At 49.3% G+C, this 15,255-nt stretch overlaps 1 protein-coding gene across 3 annotated transcripts in view; it reads left to right on the forward strand.

Annotated features, from left to right (window-relative positions):
- Positions 1 to 15,255, forward strand: part of SANBR (SANT and BTB domain regulator of CSR) — a 202,157-nt gene that overhangs the window by 63,375 nt on the left and 123,527 nt on the right. For all 3 annotated transcript variants that reach the window (XM_063918229.1, XM_063918227.1, XM_063918228.1), the window contains exon 8: positions 1,731 to 1,891. In XM_063918229.1, the coding sequence (XP_063774299.1) occupies positions 1,731 to 1,891 (161 nt within the window). The remainder of the gene's footprint in view (positions 1 to 1,730; positions 1,892 to 15,255) is intronic.

The following is a 15,255-nucleotide window of genomic DNA, read 5'->3' on the forward strand; positions in this document are numbered from 1 at the left end:
AAGGGACCTGCTACAGCAGGGTCCCTGTCTTTTTCAAGACTTACCGCGGCTGCGTTTGACGGCATGGCGGTTGAACGCCAGATCCTAAAAGGGAAAGGCATTCCAGAAGAAGTCATTCCTACCTTGATTAAGGCACGGAAGGAAGTCACCGTGAAACATTATCACCGCATTTGGCGAAAATATGTAGCGTGGTGCGAGGATCGGAGGGTTCCGACGGAGGAATTCCAACTGGGTCGTTTCCTACATTTCCTGCAATCAGGATTATCTATGGGTCTCAAATTGGGATCCATTAAGGTTCAAATTTCGGCCCTGTCAATATTCTTCCAAAAAGAATTGGCCTCTGTCCCTGAGGTCCAGACTTTTGTCAAGGGAGTACTGCATATACAGCCTCCTGTGGTGCCTCCGGTGGCACCGTGGGATCTAAATGTAGTTTTAGATTTCCTCAAATCCCATTGGTTTGAACCATTGAAAAAGGTGGATTTGAAATATCTCACATTGAAAGTGACTATGTTACTAGCCCTGGCCTCTGCCAGGAGAGTATCTGAATTGGCGGCTTTATCTTATAAAAGTCCTTATCTAATCTTCCATTCGGATAGGGCAGAACTGCGGACTCGTCCGCATTTTCTCCCTAAAGTGGTATCAGCATTTCATCTGAACCAACCTATTGTGGTGCCTGCGGCCACTAGCGACTTGGAGGACTCCAAGTTGTTGGACGTTGTCAGAGCCTTAAAAACTGTAAAAGCCCACTCCACAAGGAAGGTGGGCTCATCTTGGGCGGCTGCCCGAGGGGTCTCGGCATTACAACTCTGCCGAGCAGCTACGTGGTCGGGGGAGAACACGTTTGTAAAATTTTACAAATTTGATACCCTGGCAAAGGAGGACCTGGAGTTCTCTCTTTCGGTGCTGCAGAGTCATCCGCACTCTCCCGCCCGTTTGGGAGCTTTGGTATAATCCCCATGGTCCTTTCAGGAACCCCAGCATCCACTTAGGACGATAGAGAAAATAAGAATTTACTTACCGATAATTCTATTTCTCGGAGTCCGTAGTGGATGCTGGGCGCCCATCCCAAGTGCGGATTATCTGCAATACTTGTACATAGTTATTGTTAACTAATTCGGGTTATTGTTAAGGAGCCATCTTTAAGAGGCCCTTTCTGTTGTCATACTGTTAACTGGGTTTAGATCACAAGTTGTACGGTGTGATTGGTGTGGCTGGTATGAGTCTTACCCGGGATTCAAAATGCCTCCCTTATTGTGTATGCTCGTCCGGGCACAGTACCTAACTGGAGTCTGGAGGAGGGTCATAGGGGGAGGAGCCAGTGCACACCACCTGACCTAGTAAAGCTTTACTTTTTTGTGCCCTGTCTCCTGCGGAGCCGCTATTCCCCATGGTCCTTTCAGGAACCCCAGCATCCACTACGGACTCCGAGAAATAGAATTATCGGTAAGTAAATTCTTATTATAATGTTACCATACGGATTACTGGATCACTTGATTGACCTGTTCAATTCCTCCGCTACAGTTTATGGGGTTTTTTCTACCAGTTTAATGTTTATAGATTTTGTGACATCTTAAAGAGTAATGCCATCTATATGTGCAACGTAATAAATATATGTATGTGTATATATATATATATATATATATATATATATAAAATTGTTTTATTATATGGGCATAGAAATAATGTTTTGGGGTTTTTTTCTTCCCTTTTTACCTTATTCTTTTATATAGGTACAGGAATGCATTGACTACTGTCATAAAAACTTGAGTGCCATTGTTGCAACCCCATGCAATATGAACTGCATCAATGCAAACCTCTTAACGAGGATTACTGATCTCTTCACACATAATGAGGCAGATGATATAAAGGACAGGAAAGACAAATTTAAGAGGTACAATTTAAATAAAATGTGTTATCATGTTATTTGAATCTATATATATATATATATATATATATATATAATGGATCTATGTGTTTATTTATATATGTATGTATGTTCCAGCATAACTCTGGAATGCCTGGAACAATTGACACCAAACTTTGTACACGTATGACTTGCAATTTGAAAACAAATACTGTGATGGTAAGACACCCCTAGCACCCCTAGGGGTGTGTGTGGGAAGGGGATGACATGTAAAAATCCATAGTTTTCTGGCATAACTCTGGAATGCCTGGAGCAATTTATACAGAGGAATCCATGGGTAGGGGCAGAGGCACCCATGGGTAGGGGCAAAGGCACCCGTGGGTAGGGCAGAGGCACCCATGGGTAGGGGCAGAGGCACCCATGGGTAGGGGCAGAGGCACCCATGGGTAGGGGCAGAGGAACACACGGGTAGGGGTAGAGGCACCCATGTGTAAGGGCAGAGGCACCCACGGGTAGGGGCAGAGGCACCCACTGGTAAGGATAGAGGCAGGCCCGGCGCTTACCGCTCAGCAAAGGGATGCAAAGCAGGTAGGCGCCAGGCAGGAGAGGCGCTCTTCCTGCTCTGCATCCCTGTGCTGAGTTCCCCTGCTGATGCTGGCTGCTGCACCTGTCACACTCTATGACAGGCAGCGGAGCCAGCATCATGAAGCCTCTTCTTCCCCTTCCCTGTCACAGACTCACCTCAAAGTGCAGTGTGCTGGGCGGATCTACAAGGGGGCAGAGTTACACGGGGCCAGGCTGCTGCAACACAGAAGGTCAAGTTGCCAGACTTCTTTATGTAATTGGCTGGAAAGAGTGAGTGAAAGTGTGTGTGAGTGTATACGTATACAGTATGTGTGTGTATATGTATACAGTATCTGTGTATATGTGTGTGTATGTGTGATTGTACTGTATGTGTGTAATGTATGTACAGTATGTGTATGTGTGACTGTGCAGCATAATGTGTGTAAGCGTCACTGCTACAGGGGGCGTTATGCGTGCAAGCGTCACTGGTACAGGGGGCGTTACGCGTGCAAGCGTCACTGGTACAGGGAGCATTACGTGTGCAAGCGTCACTGCTACAGGGGCGTTACGTGTGCAAGCGTCACTGCTACAGGGGACGTTACGTGTGTAAGCTCACTGCTGCAGGGGGGCGTTACGTGTGTAAGCTTACTGCTGCAGGGGGCGTTACGTGTGTAAGCGTCATTGTTGCATGGGGTGTTACGTGTGTAAGCGTCACTGCATCTTGTATAAGCGTCACTGGTACAGGAGGCGTTATGTGTGTAAGCATCACTACTGCAGGGGACGATACGTGTGTAAGCGGCACTACTACTGGGAGCATTATGTGTAAAAGCATTATGTGCGCAGTCCCTTTGTAAAGAATGGGAGGGCGCAAATTTATAGTTTGCAGGGGGGTGCCGAACACCCTAGCACCGGCCCTGGATAGAGGCACACATGGGTAGGGCAGAGGCACACATGGGTAGGGGCAGAGGCACACACGGGTAAGGAAAGAGGCACACACGGGTAGGGGCATACGGGTAGGAGCAGAGGCACCTACAGGTAGGAGCAGAGGTACAAACGGGTAGGGTCAGAGACATACTTTAGTGTCGAAGCTAAGCAAGTAGACCTAGGACCCTTTGACAGAGTCAGCCTGCAAACCTAACATATTTAACATACTGTTCAGCGGGTGGAGCTTGGCCTGTCGTCCCAGCATTTACAGCACTGAGCAGGGCTGCATCAGAGGAGGGACGGGGCAGAGAAGGAGGCGGATTATTCTCCTCAGCACCAGCATTTTGACAGCATCAATCCGGGGAAGCCCAGAGGTGCGACCTGACAAAGATTGGCATTATTCTTTAAATTCCGTAGCGAAGCACGGGTATTCAGCTAGTGTTAATATAACCACACCATTATTTTTTTTGTTGAATTTTGCAAGGAATTAACGGGGTTAGTCAGGTTTGTTAGCGAACCTAAAAAGGTTAGCAATTGGCAAAACCATGTTGCACTGCAGGTGGTACAGATGTACGTGTGCAGAAAGATTTAGATTTGGGTGGGTTATATTGTTTCTGTGCAGGGTAAATCTTGGCTGCTTTATTTATACACTGCAATTTCAGCTTGAACTTACTCCACCCAAATCTAACTCTCTGTGCACGTTACATCTGCCCCACCTGCAGTGCAATAAGGGGGGTAATTCAGCTCTGATCGCTGCTGTGAGTTTTTTGCACAGCGGGCGATCAGGTCCTAACTGCGTATGCACCGCAATGCGCACACGCTTCGGACAGCAACAACGGGCATTGCCGGTCAGCGATAGGATGGTGCAAAAAATCCGATCGCACGGGCGTTCGCAGGATGATTGACAGAAGGAGGACGTTTGTGGGTGGCAACTGAGCGTTTACTGGGAGTGGCGTTCCCAAGCGTTTTCAGGGAGGGTGTCTGATGTCAGCTCCGGCTCCGAACAGCCCGTTCTCATCGCACTGGAGGAGTAAGTCCTAGGTTGCGCACTGACTGCACAAAGTGAATTTTTGCAGCTCAGCTACACATGCGGTCGCACACTTGCACGGCGAATTTACACTCCCCAGCGATCAGATCTGAAATAGGCCCATGGTTTTGCCCAACTGCTAACATTTTTGGTTTGCTAACAAACCTGAATAAGGGCCTAATTCAGCATGCTACACTGAAGTGCGGAAATTTACTATTCGCCGATTTCCGCACTTCTGCGCATGCACGCACGCCAGGATTTAGATTGCGATCCCACGCGATCACAATGTAAGTCCCGGCTGGGGGGCGGCAACGCGACAAGGGGGGTAAGCAGTCCGGACAACGGAGGCGCGTCCGGACCATTTGCGGGGCTGGCCGCAGCAGCTGCGTGACATTATAAGCAGCCACTATGACCTAAAACATGGTGACCCAGCGACTGCCTTAACAGTTAAGCAGCGCAGGCAGCGGGCAACCCAAAACATGCGAGCGCACCGCTGTTTAGCGCTGCGATTGCATTTTAGCGGAGGGGGGGAGGGAGTGGACCCAGCATGTGGGGCAGAGAAAGGAGTTGTAGTTTTGCGACTTCGTGCAAAACTACAAGACATGCTGAATTAGGCCCTAAATTAGCTGCCTAACCGGTCAGCAAGGGGCAGTCCTTACCCAGTGATGGCATTTTCACGCCACCCTCTTTCTAAAATCAATCAGATCTTACAATTGTAAAAGTATGCTGGAAAAACAACACTCCGTCATACACATGAGGGGTAATAATGGACTGTCTCCTCATTCGCTGCTAACAGGAGAGTTCATCTATTGGCTAAATCATTGTTTATGGAAATGCAACAGATTATTATGGAATTATGGCATAGTGTAATGCAGGGCTGCCATCAGAAATTGTGGGGCCTGGGACTGACAAAATAGGTAGGGCCTCTTCCCGCTATGAGGAGAAGTGTAATGCATGTCACATTGTTTATAACCTGGCTGTAGCAGAGTTAGTAAAATATGTTGGCACTTTATAAATAAATATTTCTCTGACGTCCTAGTGGATGCTGGGGACTCCGTAAGGACCATGGGGAATAGACGGGCTCCGCAGGAGACTGGGCACTCTATAAGAAAGATTTGGTACTATCTGGTGTGCACTGGCTCCTCCCTCTATGCCACTCCTCCAGACCTCAGTTAGATTTCTGTGCCCGGCCGAGCTGGATGCACACTAGGGGCTCTCCTGAGCCCCTAGAAAGAAAGTATATGTTAGGTTTTTTATTTTACAGTGAGACCTGCTGGCAACAGGCTCACTGCAACGAGGGACTAAGGGGAGAAGAAGCGAACCTACCTGCTTGCAGCTAGCTTGGGCTTCTTAGGCTACTGGACACCATTAGCTCCAGAGGGATCGACCGCAGGACCCGTCCTTGATGTTCGTTCCCGGAGCCGCGCCGCCGTCCCCCTTAAAGAGCCAGAAGCATGAAGATGGTCCGGAAAATCAGCGGCAGAAGACTTCAGTCTTCACCAAGGTAGCGCACAGCACTGCAGCTGTGCGCCATTGCTCCTCATACACACTTCACACTCCGGTCACTGAGGGTGCAGGGCGCTGGGGGGGGGGGGGGCGCCCTGAGCAGCAATAAAAACACCTTGGCTGGCAAAATAACCACAATATATAGCCCCAGAGGCTATATATGTGGTAATTACCCCTGCCAGAATCCATAAAAAAGCGGGAGAAAAGTCAGCCGAAAAAGGGGCGGAGCCATCTCCCTCAGCACACTGGCGCCATTTCTCCCTCACAGTTCCGCTGGAAGGAAGCTCCCTGACTCTCCCCTGCAGTCTACACTACAGAAAGGGTAAAAAAGAGAGGGGGGGCACTAAATTTAGGCGCAGTATAACTTATAGCAGCTATAAGGGGACATAATTCAGTTAGTCCCTGCATTATATAGCGCTCTGGTGTGTGCTGGCATACTCTCTCTCTGTCTCCCCAAAGGGCTTTTGTGGGGTCCTGTCTCCCTTAAGAGCATTCCCTGTGTGTGTGCGGTGTGTCGGTACGGCTGTGTCGACATGTTTGATGAGGAGGCTTATGTGGAGGCGGAGCAGATGCCTATAAATGTGATGTCACCCCCTGCGGGGCAGACACCGGAGTGGATGGACTTATGGAAGGAATTACGTGCAAGTGTCGACTCCTTACATAAAAAATTTGACGACATGCCAAACGCGGGACAGCCGGCTTCTCAGCTCGTGCCTGCCCAGACAATTCAAAGGCCATCGGGGGCTCTGAAACGCCCACTACCTCAGATGGCAGACACAGATGTCGACACGGATACTGATACCAGTGTCGACGACGATGAGTCAAATTTAATGTCCACTAGGGCCATTCGTTGCATGATTGAGGCAATGAAAGAGGTATTACACATTTCTGATATAAACCCAGGTACCTCAAAAAAGGGTATTATGTTTGGGGAGAAAAAACTACCAATAGTTTCTCTAACGTCCTAAGTGGATGCTGGGGACTCCGTCAGGACCATGGGGTTTAGCGGCTCCGCAGGAGACAGGGCACAATAATAAAAGCTTTAGGATCAGGTGGTGTGCACTGGCTCCTCCCCCTATGACCCTCCTCCAAGCCTCAGTTAGATCTTTGTGCCCGGCCGAGAAGGGTGCAATCTAGGTGGCTCTCCTGAGCTGCTTAGAATAAAAGTTTAAGTTAGGTTTTTTATTTTCAGTGAGTCCTGCTGGCAACAGGCTCACTGCTACGAGGGACTTAGGGGAGAGAAGTAAACTCACCTGCGTGCAGGATGGATTTGCTTCTTAGGCTACTGGACACCATTAGCTCCAGAGGGAGTCGGAACACAGGTCTCACCCTGGGGTTCGTCCCGGAGCCGTGCCGCCGACCCCCCTTGCAGATGCCGAAGTTGAAGAGGTCCAGAGGTCCAGAAACAGGCGGCAGAAGACTTCCAGTCTTCATAAGGTAGCGCACAGCACTGCAGCTGTGCGCCATTGTTGTCAGCACACTTCATACCAGCGGTCACTGAGGGTGCAGGGCGCTGGGGGGGGCGCCCTGGGCAGCAATGTATTATACCTTTTTTATGGCTAAAATACATCACATATAGCCCTTGAGGCTATATGGATGTATTTAACCCCTGCCAGATCTCACAAACTCCGGGAGAAGAGCCCGCCGTTTTAGGGGGCGGGGCCTATTCTCCTCAGCACACGGCGCCATTTTCCTGCTCAGCTCTGCTGTGAGGAAGGCTCCCAGGCTCTCCCCTGCACTGCACTACAGAAACAGGGTTAAAACAGAGAGGGGGGGCACTTATTTGGCGATATGATTACATATGTGAAAATGCTATAAGGGAAAACACTTGTATAAGGGGTTGTCCCTGTATAATTATAGCGTTTTTGGTGTGTGCTGGCAAACTCTCCCTCTGTCTCCCCAAAGGGCTAGTGGGGTCCTGTCCTCTATCAGAGCATTCCCTGTGTGTGTGCTGTGTGTCGGTACGTGTGTGTCGACATGTAGGAGGACGATGTTGGTGAGGAGGCGGAGCAAATTGCCTGTATTGGTGATGTCACTCTCTAGGGAGTCGACACCGGAATGGATGGCTTATTTAGGAATTACGTGATAATGTCAACACGATGCAAAGTCGGTTGACGACATGAGACGGCCGGCAAACAAATTAGTACCTGTCCAGGCGTCTCAGACACCGTCAGGGGCTTGTAAAAACGCCCATTTACCTCAGTTGGTCGACACAGACACAGACACGGACACTGACTTCAGTGTCGACGGTGAAGAAACAAACGTATTTTCCTTTAGGGCCACACGTTACATGTTAAGGGCAATGAAGGAGGTGTTACATATTTCTGATACTACAAGTTCCACAAATAAGGGTATTATGTAGGGTGGGAATAATCTACTTGTAGTTTTTCCTGAATCAGATAAATTAAAGTGTGTGATGATACGTGGGTTTCCTCCGATAGAAAATTATTGGAGGTATACCCTTTCCCGCCAGAAGTGAGGGCGAGTTGGGAAACACACCTTAGGGTGGATAAGGCGCTCACACGCTTATAAAAACAAGTGGCGTTACCGTCTCCAGATACGGCCGCCCTCAAAGAGCCAGCTGATAGGAAGCTGAAAAATATCCTAAAAAGTATATACACACATACTGGTGTTATACTACGACCAGCAATCGCCTCAGCCTGGATGTGCAGCGCTGGGGGGGCTTGGTCGGATTTCCTGACTGAAAATATTGATACCCTTGACAGGAACAATATTTTATTGACTATAGAGCATTTTAAGGATGCATTTCTATATATGCGAGATGCGCAGAGGGATATTTGCATTCTGGCATCAAGAGTAGATGTGATGTCCATATCTGCCAGACGATGTTTATAGACACGACAGTGGTCAGGTGATGCAGATTCCAGACGGCACATGGAAGTATTGCCGTATAAAGGGGCGGTCCATCGGACCTGGTGGCCATGGCAACAGCTGGAAAATCCACTTTTGTTACCCCAAGTCACATCTCAGCAGAAAAGGACACAGTCTTTTCAGTCTCAGTCCTTTCGTACCCATAAAGGCAGGCGGGCAAAAGGCCAGTCATATCTGCCCAGGGTTAGAGAAAAGGGAAGAAGACTGCAGCAGGCAGCCCATTCCCAGGAACAGAAGTCCTCCACAGCTTCTGCCAAGTCCGCAGCATGACGCTGGGGCCATACAAGCGGACTCAGGTGCGGTGGGGGGTCATCTCAAGAGTTTCAGCACGCAGTGGGCTCACTCGCAAGTGGACTCCTGGATCCTACACGTAGTATCCCAGGTGTACATTGGAAATTCGAGACGTCTTCCCCTCACAAGTTCCTGAAGTCTGCTTTACCAACGTCTCCCTCCGACAGGGAGGCAGTATTGGAAAGAAATTCACAGGCTGTATTCCCAGCAGGTGATAATCAAAGTACCCCTCCTACAACAAGGGAAGGGGTATTATTCCACACTATATTGTGGTACTGAAGCCAAACGGCTCGGTGAGATCTAAAAGATTTGAACAATTACATACAAGGGTTCAAATCAAGATGGAGTCACTCAGAGCAGTGATAGCGAACCAGGACGATATGGTGTCACTGGATATCAGGGACGCTTACCTACATGTCCAAATTTTGCCCTTCTCACCAAGGGTATCTCAGGTTCGTGGTACAGAACTGTCACTATCAGTTCAGACGCTGCCGTTTGGATTGTCCACGGCACCCCGGGTCTTTACCATGGTAATGGCCGAAATGATGATTCTTCCTAAAAGAAATATGGACGCTTTCCTGATAAGGGCAAGGTCCAGAGAACAGTTGGCGGTCGGAGTAGCACTATCTCAAGTAGTTCTACGACAGCACGGGTGGATTCTAAATATTCCAAAATCGCAGCTTTTTCCGACGACACGTCTAATGTTCCTAGGAATGATTCTGGACACAGTCCAGAAAAGGATGTTTTCTCCCGGAGAAGAAGACCAGGGAGTTATCCGAGCTAGTCAGGAACCTCCTAAAACCAGGAAAAGTATCAGTGCATCATTGCACAAGGGTCCTGTGAAAAATGGTGGTTTCTTACAAAGCGATCCCATTCGGTAGATTTCACGCAAGAACCTTTCAGTGGAATCTGCTGGGAAAATGGTCCGGATCGCATCTTCAGATGCATCAGCGGACAACCCTGTCTCCAAGGACAAGGGTGTTTTCTTCTGCGGTGGCTGCAGAGTGCTCATCTATGAAGGGCCGCAGATTCGACATTCAGGACTGGGTCCTGGTGACCACGGATGCCAGCCTGAGTGGCTGGGGAGCAGTCACACAAGGAAAAAATTTCCAGGGAGTGTGATCAAGTCTGGAGACTTCTCTCCACATAAATATACTGGAGCTAAGGGCAATTTACAAGGCTCTAAGCTTAGCAAGACCTCTGCTTCAAGGTCAGCCGGTATTGATCCAGTGGGACAACATCACGGCAGTCGCCCACGTAAACAGACAGGGCGGCACATGAAGCAGGAGGGAAATGGCAGAAACTGCAAGGATTCTTCGCTGGGCGAAAAATCATGTGATAACACTCTCAGCAGTGTTAATTCCGGGAATGGAAAACTGGGAAGCAAACTTCTTCAGCAGGCATAACCTCCACCCGGGAGAGTGGGGACTTCAGCGGGAAGTCTTCCACATGATTGTAAACCGTTGGGAAAAACCAAAGGTGGACATGATGGCGTCCCGCCTGAACTAAAAACTAGACAAATATTGCCAGGTCAAGGGACCCTCAGGCAATAGCGGTGGACGCTCTGGTAACACTGTGGGTGTACCAGTCAGGGTATGTGTTCCCTCCTATGCATCTCATACCAAAAGTACTGAGAATCATAAGAAGGAGATGAGTAAGAACGATACTCGTGGTTCCGGATGGGTCAAGAAGGACTTGGTACCCGGAACTTCAAGAGATGCTCACAGAAGAACCGTGGCCTCTACCTTTAAGAAAGGACCTGCTCCAGCAGGGGCCTTGTCTGTTCCAAGACTTACCGCGGCTGCGTTTGACGGCATGGCAGTTGAACGCCGGATCCTGAAAGGGCATTCCAGATGAAGTCATCCCTACCCTGGTCGAAGCCAGGAAGGATGTAACCGCAAAACATTTTCACCGCATTTGGCGAAAATATGTTGCGTGGTGTGAGGCCAAGAAGGTCCCTACAGAGGAATTCCAACTGGGTCGTTTCCTACATTTCCTGAAAACAGGACTGTCTATGGGCCTAAAATTAGGGTCCATTAAGGTTCAAATTTCGACCCTGTCAAATTTCTTCCAGAAAGAACTGGCTTCAGTGCCTGAAGTTCAGACGTTTGTAAAAGGGGTACTGCATATACAGCCTCCTTTTGTGCCCCCAGTGGCACCTTGGGATCTCAATGTTGTTTTGAGTTTCCTAAAGTCACATTGGTGATCCACTCACCACTGTGGAATTAAAATATTTCACATGAAAGGTGAAGATTCTATTAGCCCTGGCTTCAGCCAGGCGTGTGTCAGAATGGGCGGCTTTATCATATAAAAGCCCTTACTGAATTTTTCATTCTGACAGGGCAGAATTGAGGACTCGTCCTCAATTTCTCCTTAAGGTGTTTTCTGTTTTTCACATGAACCAACCTATTGTGGTACCTGCGGCTACTAGGGACTTGGAGGACTCCAAGTTACTTGACGTTGTCAGGGCCCTGAAAATATATGTTTCCAGGACGACTGGAGTCAGAAAATCTGACTCGCTGTTTAGCCTGTATGCACCCAACAAGATGGGTGTTCCTGCTTCTAAGCAGACGATTGCTTGCTGGATTTGTAGTACAATTCAGCTTGCACATTCTGTGGCAGGCTTGCCACAGACAAAATCAGTAAAAGCCCATTCCACAAGGAAGTGGGCTCATCTTGGGCGGCTGCCCGAGGGGTCTCGGCTTTACAACTTTGCCGAGCTGCTACTTGGTCAGGGGCACACCCTGACTGAGGAGGACCTGGAGTTCTCTCATTCGGTGCTGCAGAGTCATCCGCACTCTCCCGCCCGTTTGGGAGCTTTGGTATAATCCCCATGGTCCTGACGGAGTCCCCAGCATCCACTTAGGACGTTAGAGAAAATAAGAATTTACTTACCGATAATTCTATTTCTCGTAGTCCGTAGTGGATGCTGGGCGCCCATCCCAAGTGCGGATTGTCTGCAATACTTGTACATAGTTATTGTTACAAAAATCGGGTTATTCTTGTTGTGAGCCATCTTTTCAGAGGCTCCTTCGTTGTTATCATACTGTTAACTGGGTTCAGATCACAGGTTGTACGGTGTGATTGGTGTGGCTGGTATGAGTCTTACCCGGGATTCAATATCCTTCCTTATTATGCACGCTCGTCCGGGCACAGTATCCTAACTGAGGCTTGGAGGAGGGTCATAGGGGGAGGAGCCAGTGCACACCACCTGATCCTAAAGCTTTTATTATTGTGCCCTGTCTCCTGCGGAGCCGCTAAACCCCATGGTCCTGACGGAGTCCCCAGCATCCACTACGGACTACGAGAAATAGAATTATCGGTAAGTTAATTCTTATTTTTTCCCCCATCTGAAGAATTAAATGAAGTGTGTGAAGAAGCGTGGGCTTTCCCCGATAAAAAATTGGTGATTTCAAAAAAATTACTAATGGCGTTCCCTTTCTCGCCAGAGGATAGGTCACGTTGGGAAACTCCCCCTAGGGTGGATAAAGCGCTCACACGTTTGTCAAAAAAGGTGGCACTACCGTCTCCGGATACGGCCTCCCTAAAGGAACCTGCTGATAGAAAGCAGGAGGCTATCCTAAAGTCTATATATACACACACTGGTGTTATACTGAGACCAGCTATTGCTTCAGCGTGGATGTGCAGTGCTGCTGCTGCTTGGTCAGATTCCCTGTCGGAAAATATTGACACCCTAGACAGGGACACTATATTGCTAACCGTAGAGCATATAAAAGACTCAGTCTTATACATGAGAGATGCACAGAGGGAGATCTGCCGGCTGGCATCTAGAATAAGTGCATTGTCCATTTCTGCTAGGAAAGGCTTATGGACTCGGCAGTGGACAGGGGATGCAGATTCGAAAAGGCACATGGAAGTTTTGCCTTATAAGGGTGAGGAGTTATTCGGGGATGGTCTCTCAGACCTTGTTTCCACAGCAACAGCTGGGAAGTCAGCATTTTTGCCCCATGTCCCCTCACAGCCTAAGAAAGCGCCGTATTATCGGGTACAGTCCTTTCGACCCCAGAAAAACAGGCGGGGAAAAGGCGGGTCCTTTCTGTCTAGAGGCAGGGGAAGGGGAAAAAAGCTGCAACACACAGCAGGTTCCCAGGAACAAAAGTCCTCCCCCGCTTCTTCCAAATCCGCCGCATGACGGTGGGGCTCCACAGGCGGAGCCAGGTACGGTGGGGGGCCGCCTCAAAAATTTCAGCGATCAGTGGGTTCGCTCACGGGTGGATCCCTGGATCCTTCAAGTAGTATCTCAGGGGTACAAGCTGGAATTCGAGGCGTCTCCCCCCCGCCGTTTCCTCAAATCGGCCTTACCGACAACTCCCTCGGGCAGGGAGGCTGTGCTAGAGGCAATTCACAAGCTGTATTCCCAGCAGGTGATAGTCCAGGTACCCCTACTTCAACAAGGACGGGGTTACTATTCCACACTGTTTGTGGTACCGAAACCGGACGGTTCGGTGAGACCCATTTTAAATTTGAAATTCTTGAACACATACATAAAAAGATTCAAGTTCAAGATGGAATCGCTCAGGGCGGTTATTGCAAGCCTGGACGAGGGGGATTACATGGTATCCCTGGACATCAAGGATGCTTACCTGCATGTCCCCATTTACCTTCCTCACCAGGAGTATCTCAGATTTGTGGTACAGGATTGCCATTACCAATTCCAGACACTACCGTTTGGACTGTCCACGGCACCGAGGGTGTTTACCAAGGTAATGGCAGAAATGATGATACTCCTTCGAAAAAAGGGAGTTTTAATTATCCCGTACTTGGGCGATCTCCTAATAAAGGCGAGGTCCAAGGAGCAGTTGCTGGTCGGAGTAGCACTATCTCGGGAAGTGCTACAACTGCATGGCTGGATTCTAAACATTCCAAAGTCACAGCTGGTTCCTTCCACACGCTTACTGTTCCTGGGGATGATTCTGGACACAGAACAGAAAAAAGTGTTTCTCCCGCAGGAGAAAGCCAAGGAGCTGTCATCTCTAGTCAGAGACCTCCTGAAACCAAAACGGGTATCGGTGCATCACTGCACACGAGTCCTGGGAAAAATGGTGGCTTCATACGAAGCAATTCCATTCGGCAGGTTCCATGCAAGGACCTTCCAGTGGGACCTCTTGGACAAGTGGTCGGGATCGCATCTTCAGATGCATCGACTGATAACCCTGTCTCCAAGGACCAGGGTGTCTCTACTGTGGTGGCTGCAGAGTGCTCATCTTCTAGAGGGCCGCAGATTCGGCATACAGGACTGGGTCCTGGTGACCACGGATGCCAGCCTTCGAGGCTGGGGGGCAGTCACACAGGGAAGAAATTTCCAGGGACTTTGGTCAAGTCAGGAGTCGTCCCTACACATAAATATTCTGGAACTGAGGGCCATTTACAATGCCCTAAGTCAGGCAAGGCCCCTGCTTCAAAACCAGCCGGTACTGATCCAATCAGACAACATCACGGCAGTCGCCCATGTAAACCGACAGGGCGGCACAAGAAGCAGGATGGCGATGGCAGAAGCCACAAGGATTCTCCGATGGGCGGAAAATCACGTACTAGCACTGTCAGCAGTGTTCATTCCGGGAGTGGACAACTGGGAAGCAGACTTCCTCAGCAGACACGACCTACACCCGGGAGAGTGGGGACTTCATCCAGAAGTCTTCCTACTGTTGGTAAACCGTTGGGAAAGGCCACAGGTGGACATGATGGCGTCCCGCCTCAACAAAAAGCTAAAGAGATATTGCGCCAGGTCAAGGGACCATCAGGCGATAGCTGTGGACGCTCTAGTGACACTGTGGGTGTACCAGTCGGTTTATGTGTTCCCTCCTCTGCCTCTCATACCAAAAGGTACTGAGAATAATAAGAAGGCGAGGAGTAAGAACAATACTCGTGGTTCCGGATTGGCCAAGAAGAGCTTGGTACCCAGAACTTCAAGAAATGATATCAGAGGACCCATGGCCTCTACAGCTCAGACAGGGGATCTGCTACAGCAGGGGCCCTGTCTGTTCCAAGACTTACCGCGGCTGCGTTTGACGGCATGGCGGTTGAATTCCGGATCCTAAAGGAAAAGGGCATTCCGGAGGAAGTCATTCCTACGCTGATAAAAGCCAGGAAAGAAGTAACCGCAAACCATTATCACCGTATTTGGCGAAAATATGTTGCGTGGTGTGAGGCCAGGAAGGCCCCTACA

This window comes from Pseudophryne corroboree, chromosome 4 (genome assembly GCF_028390025.1).
Source record: "Pseudophryne corroboree isolate aPseCor3 chromosome 4, aPseCor3.hap2, whole genome shotgun sequence".
NCBI classification, from domain to species: Eukaryota; Metazoa; Chordata; class Amphibia; order Anura; family Myobatrachidae; genus Pseudophryne; species Pseudophryne corroboree.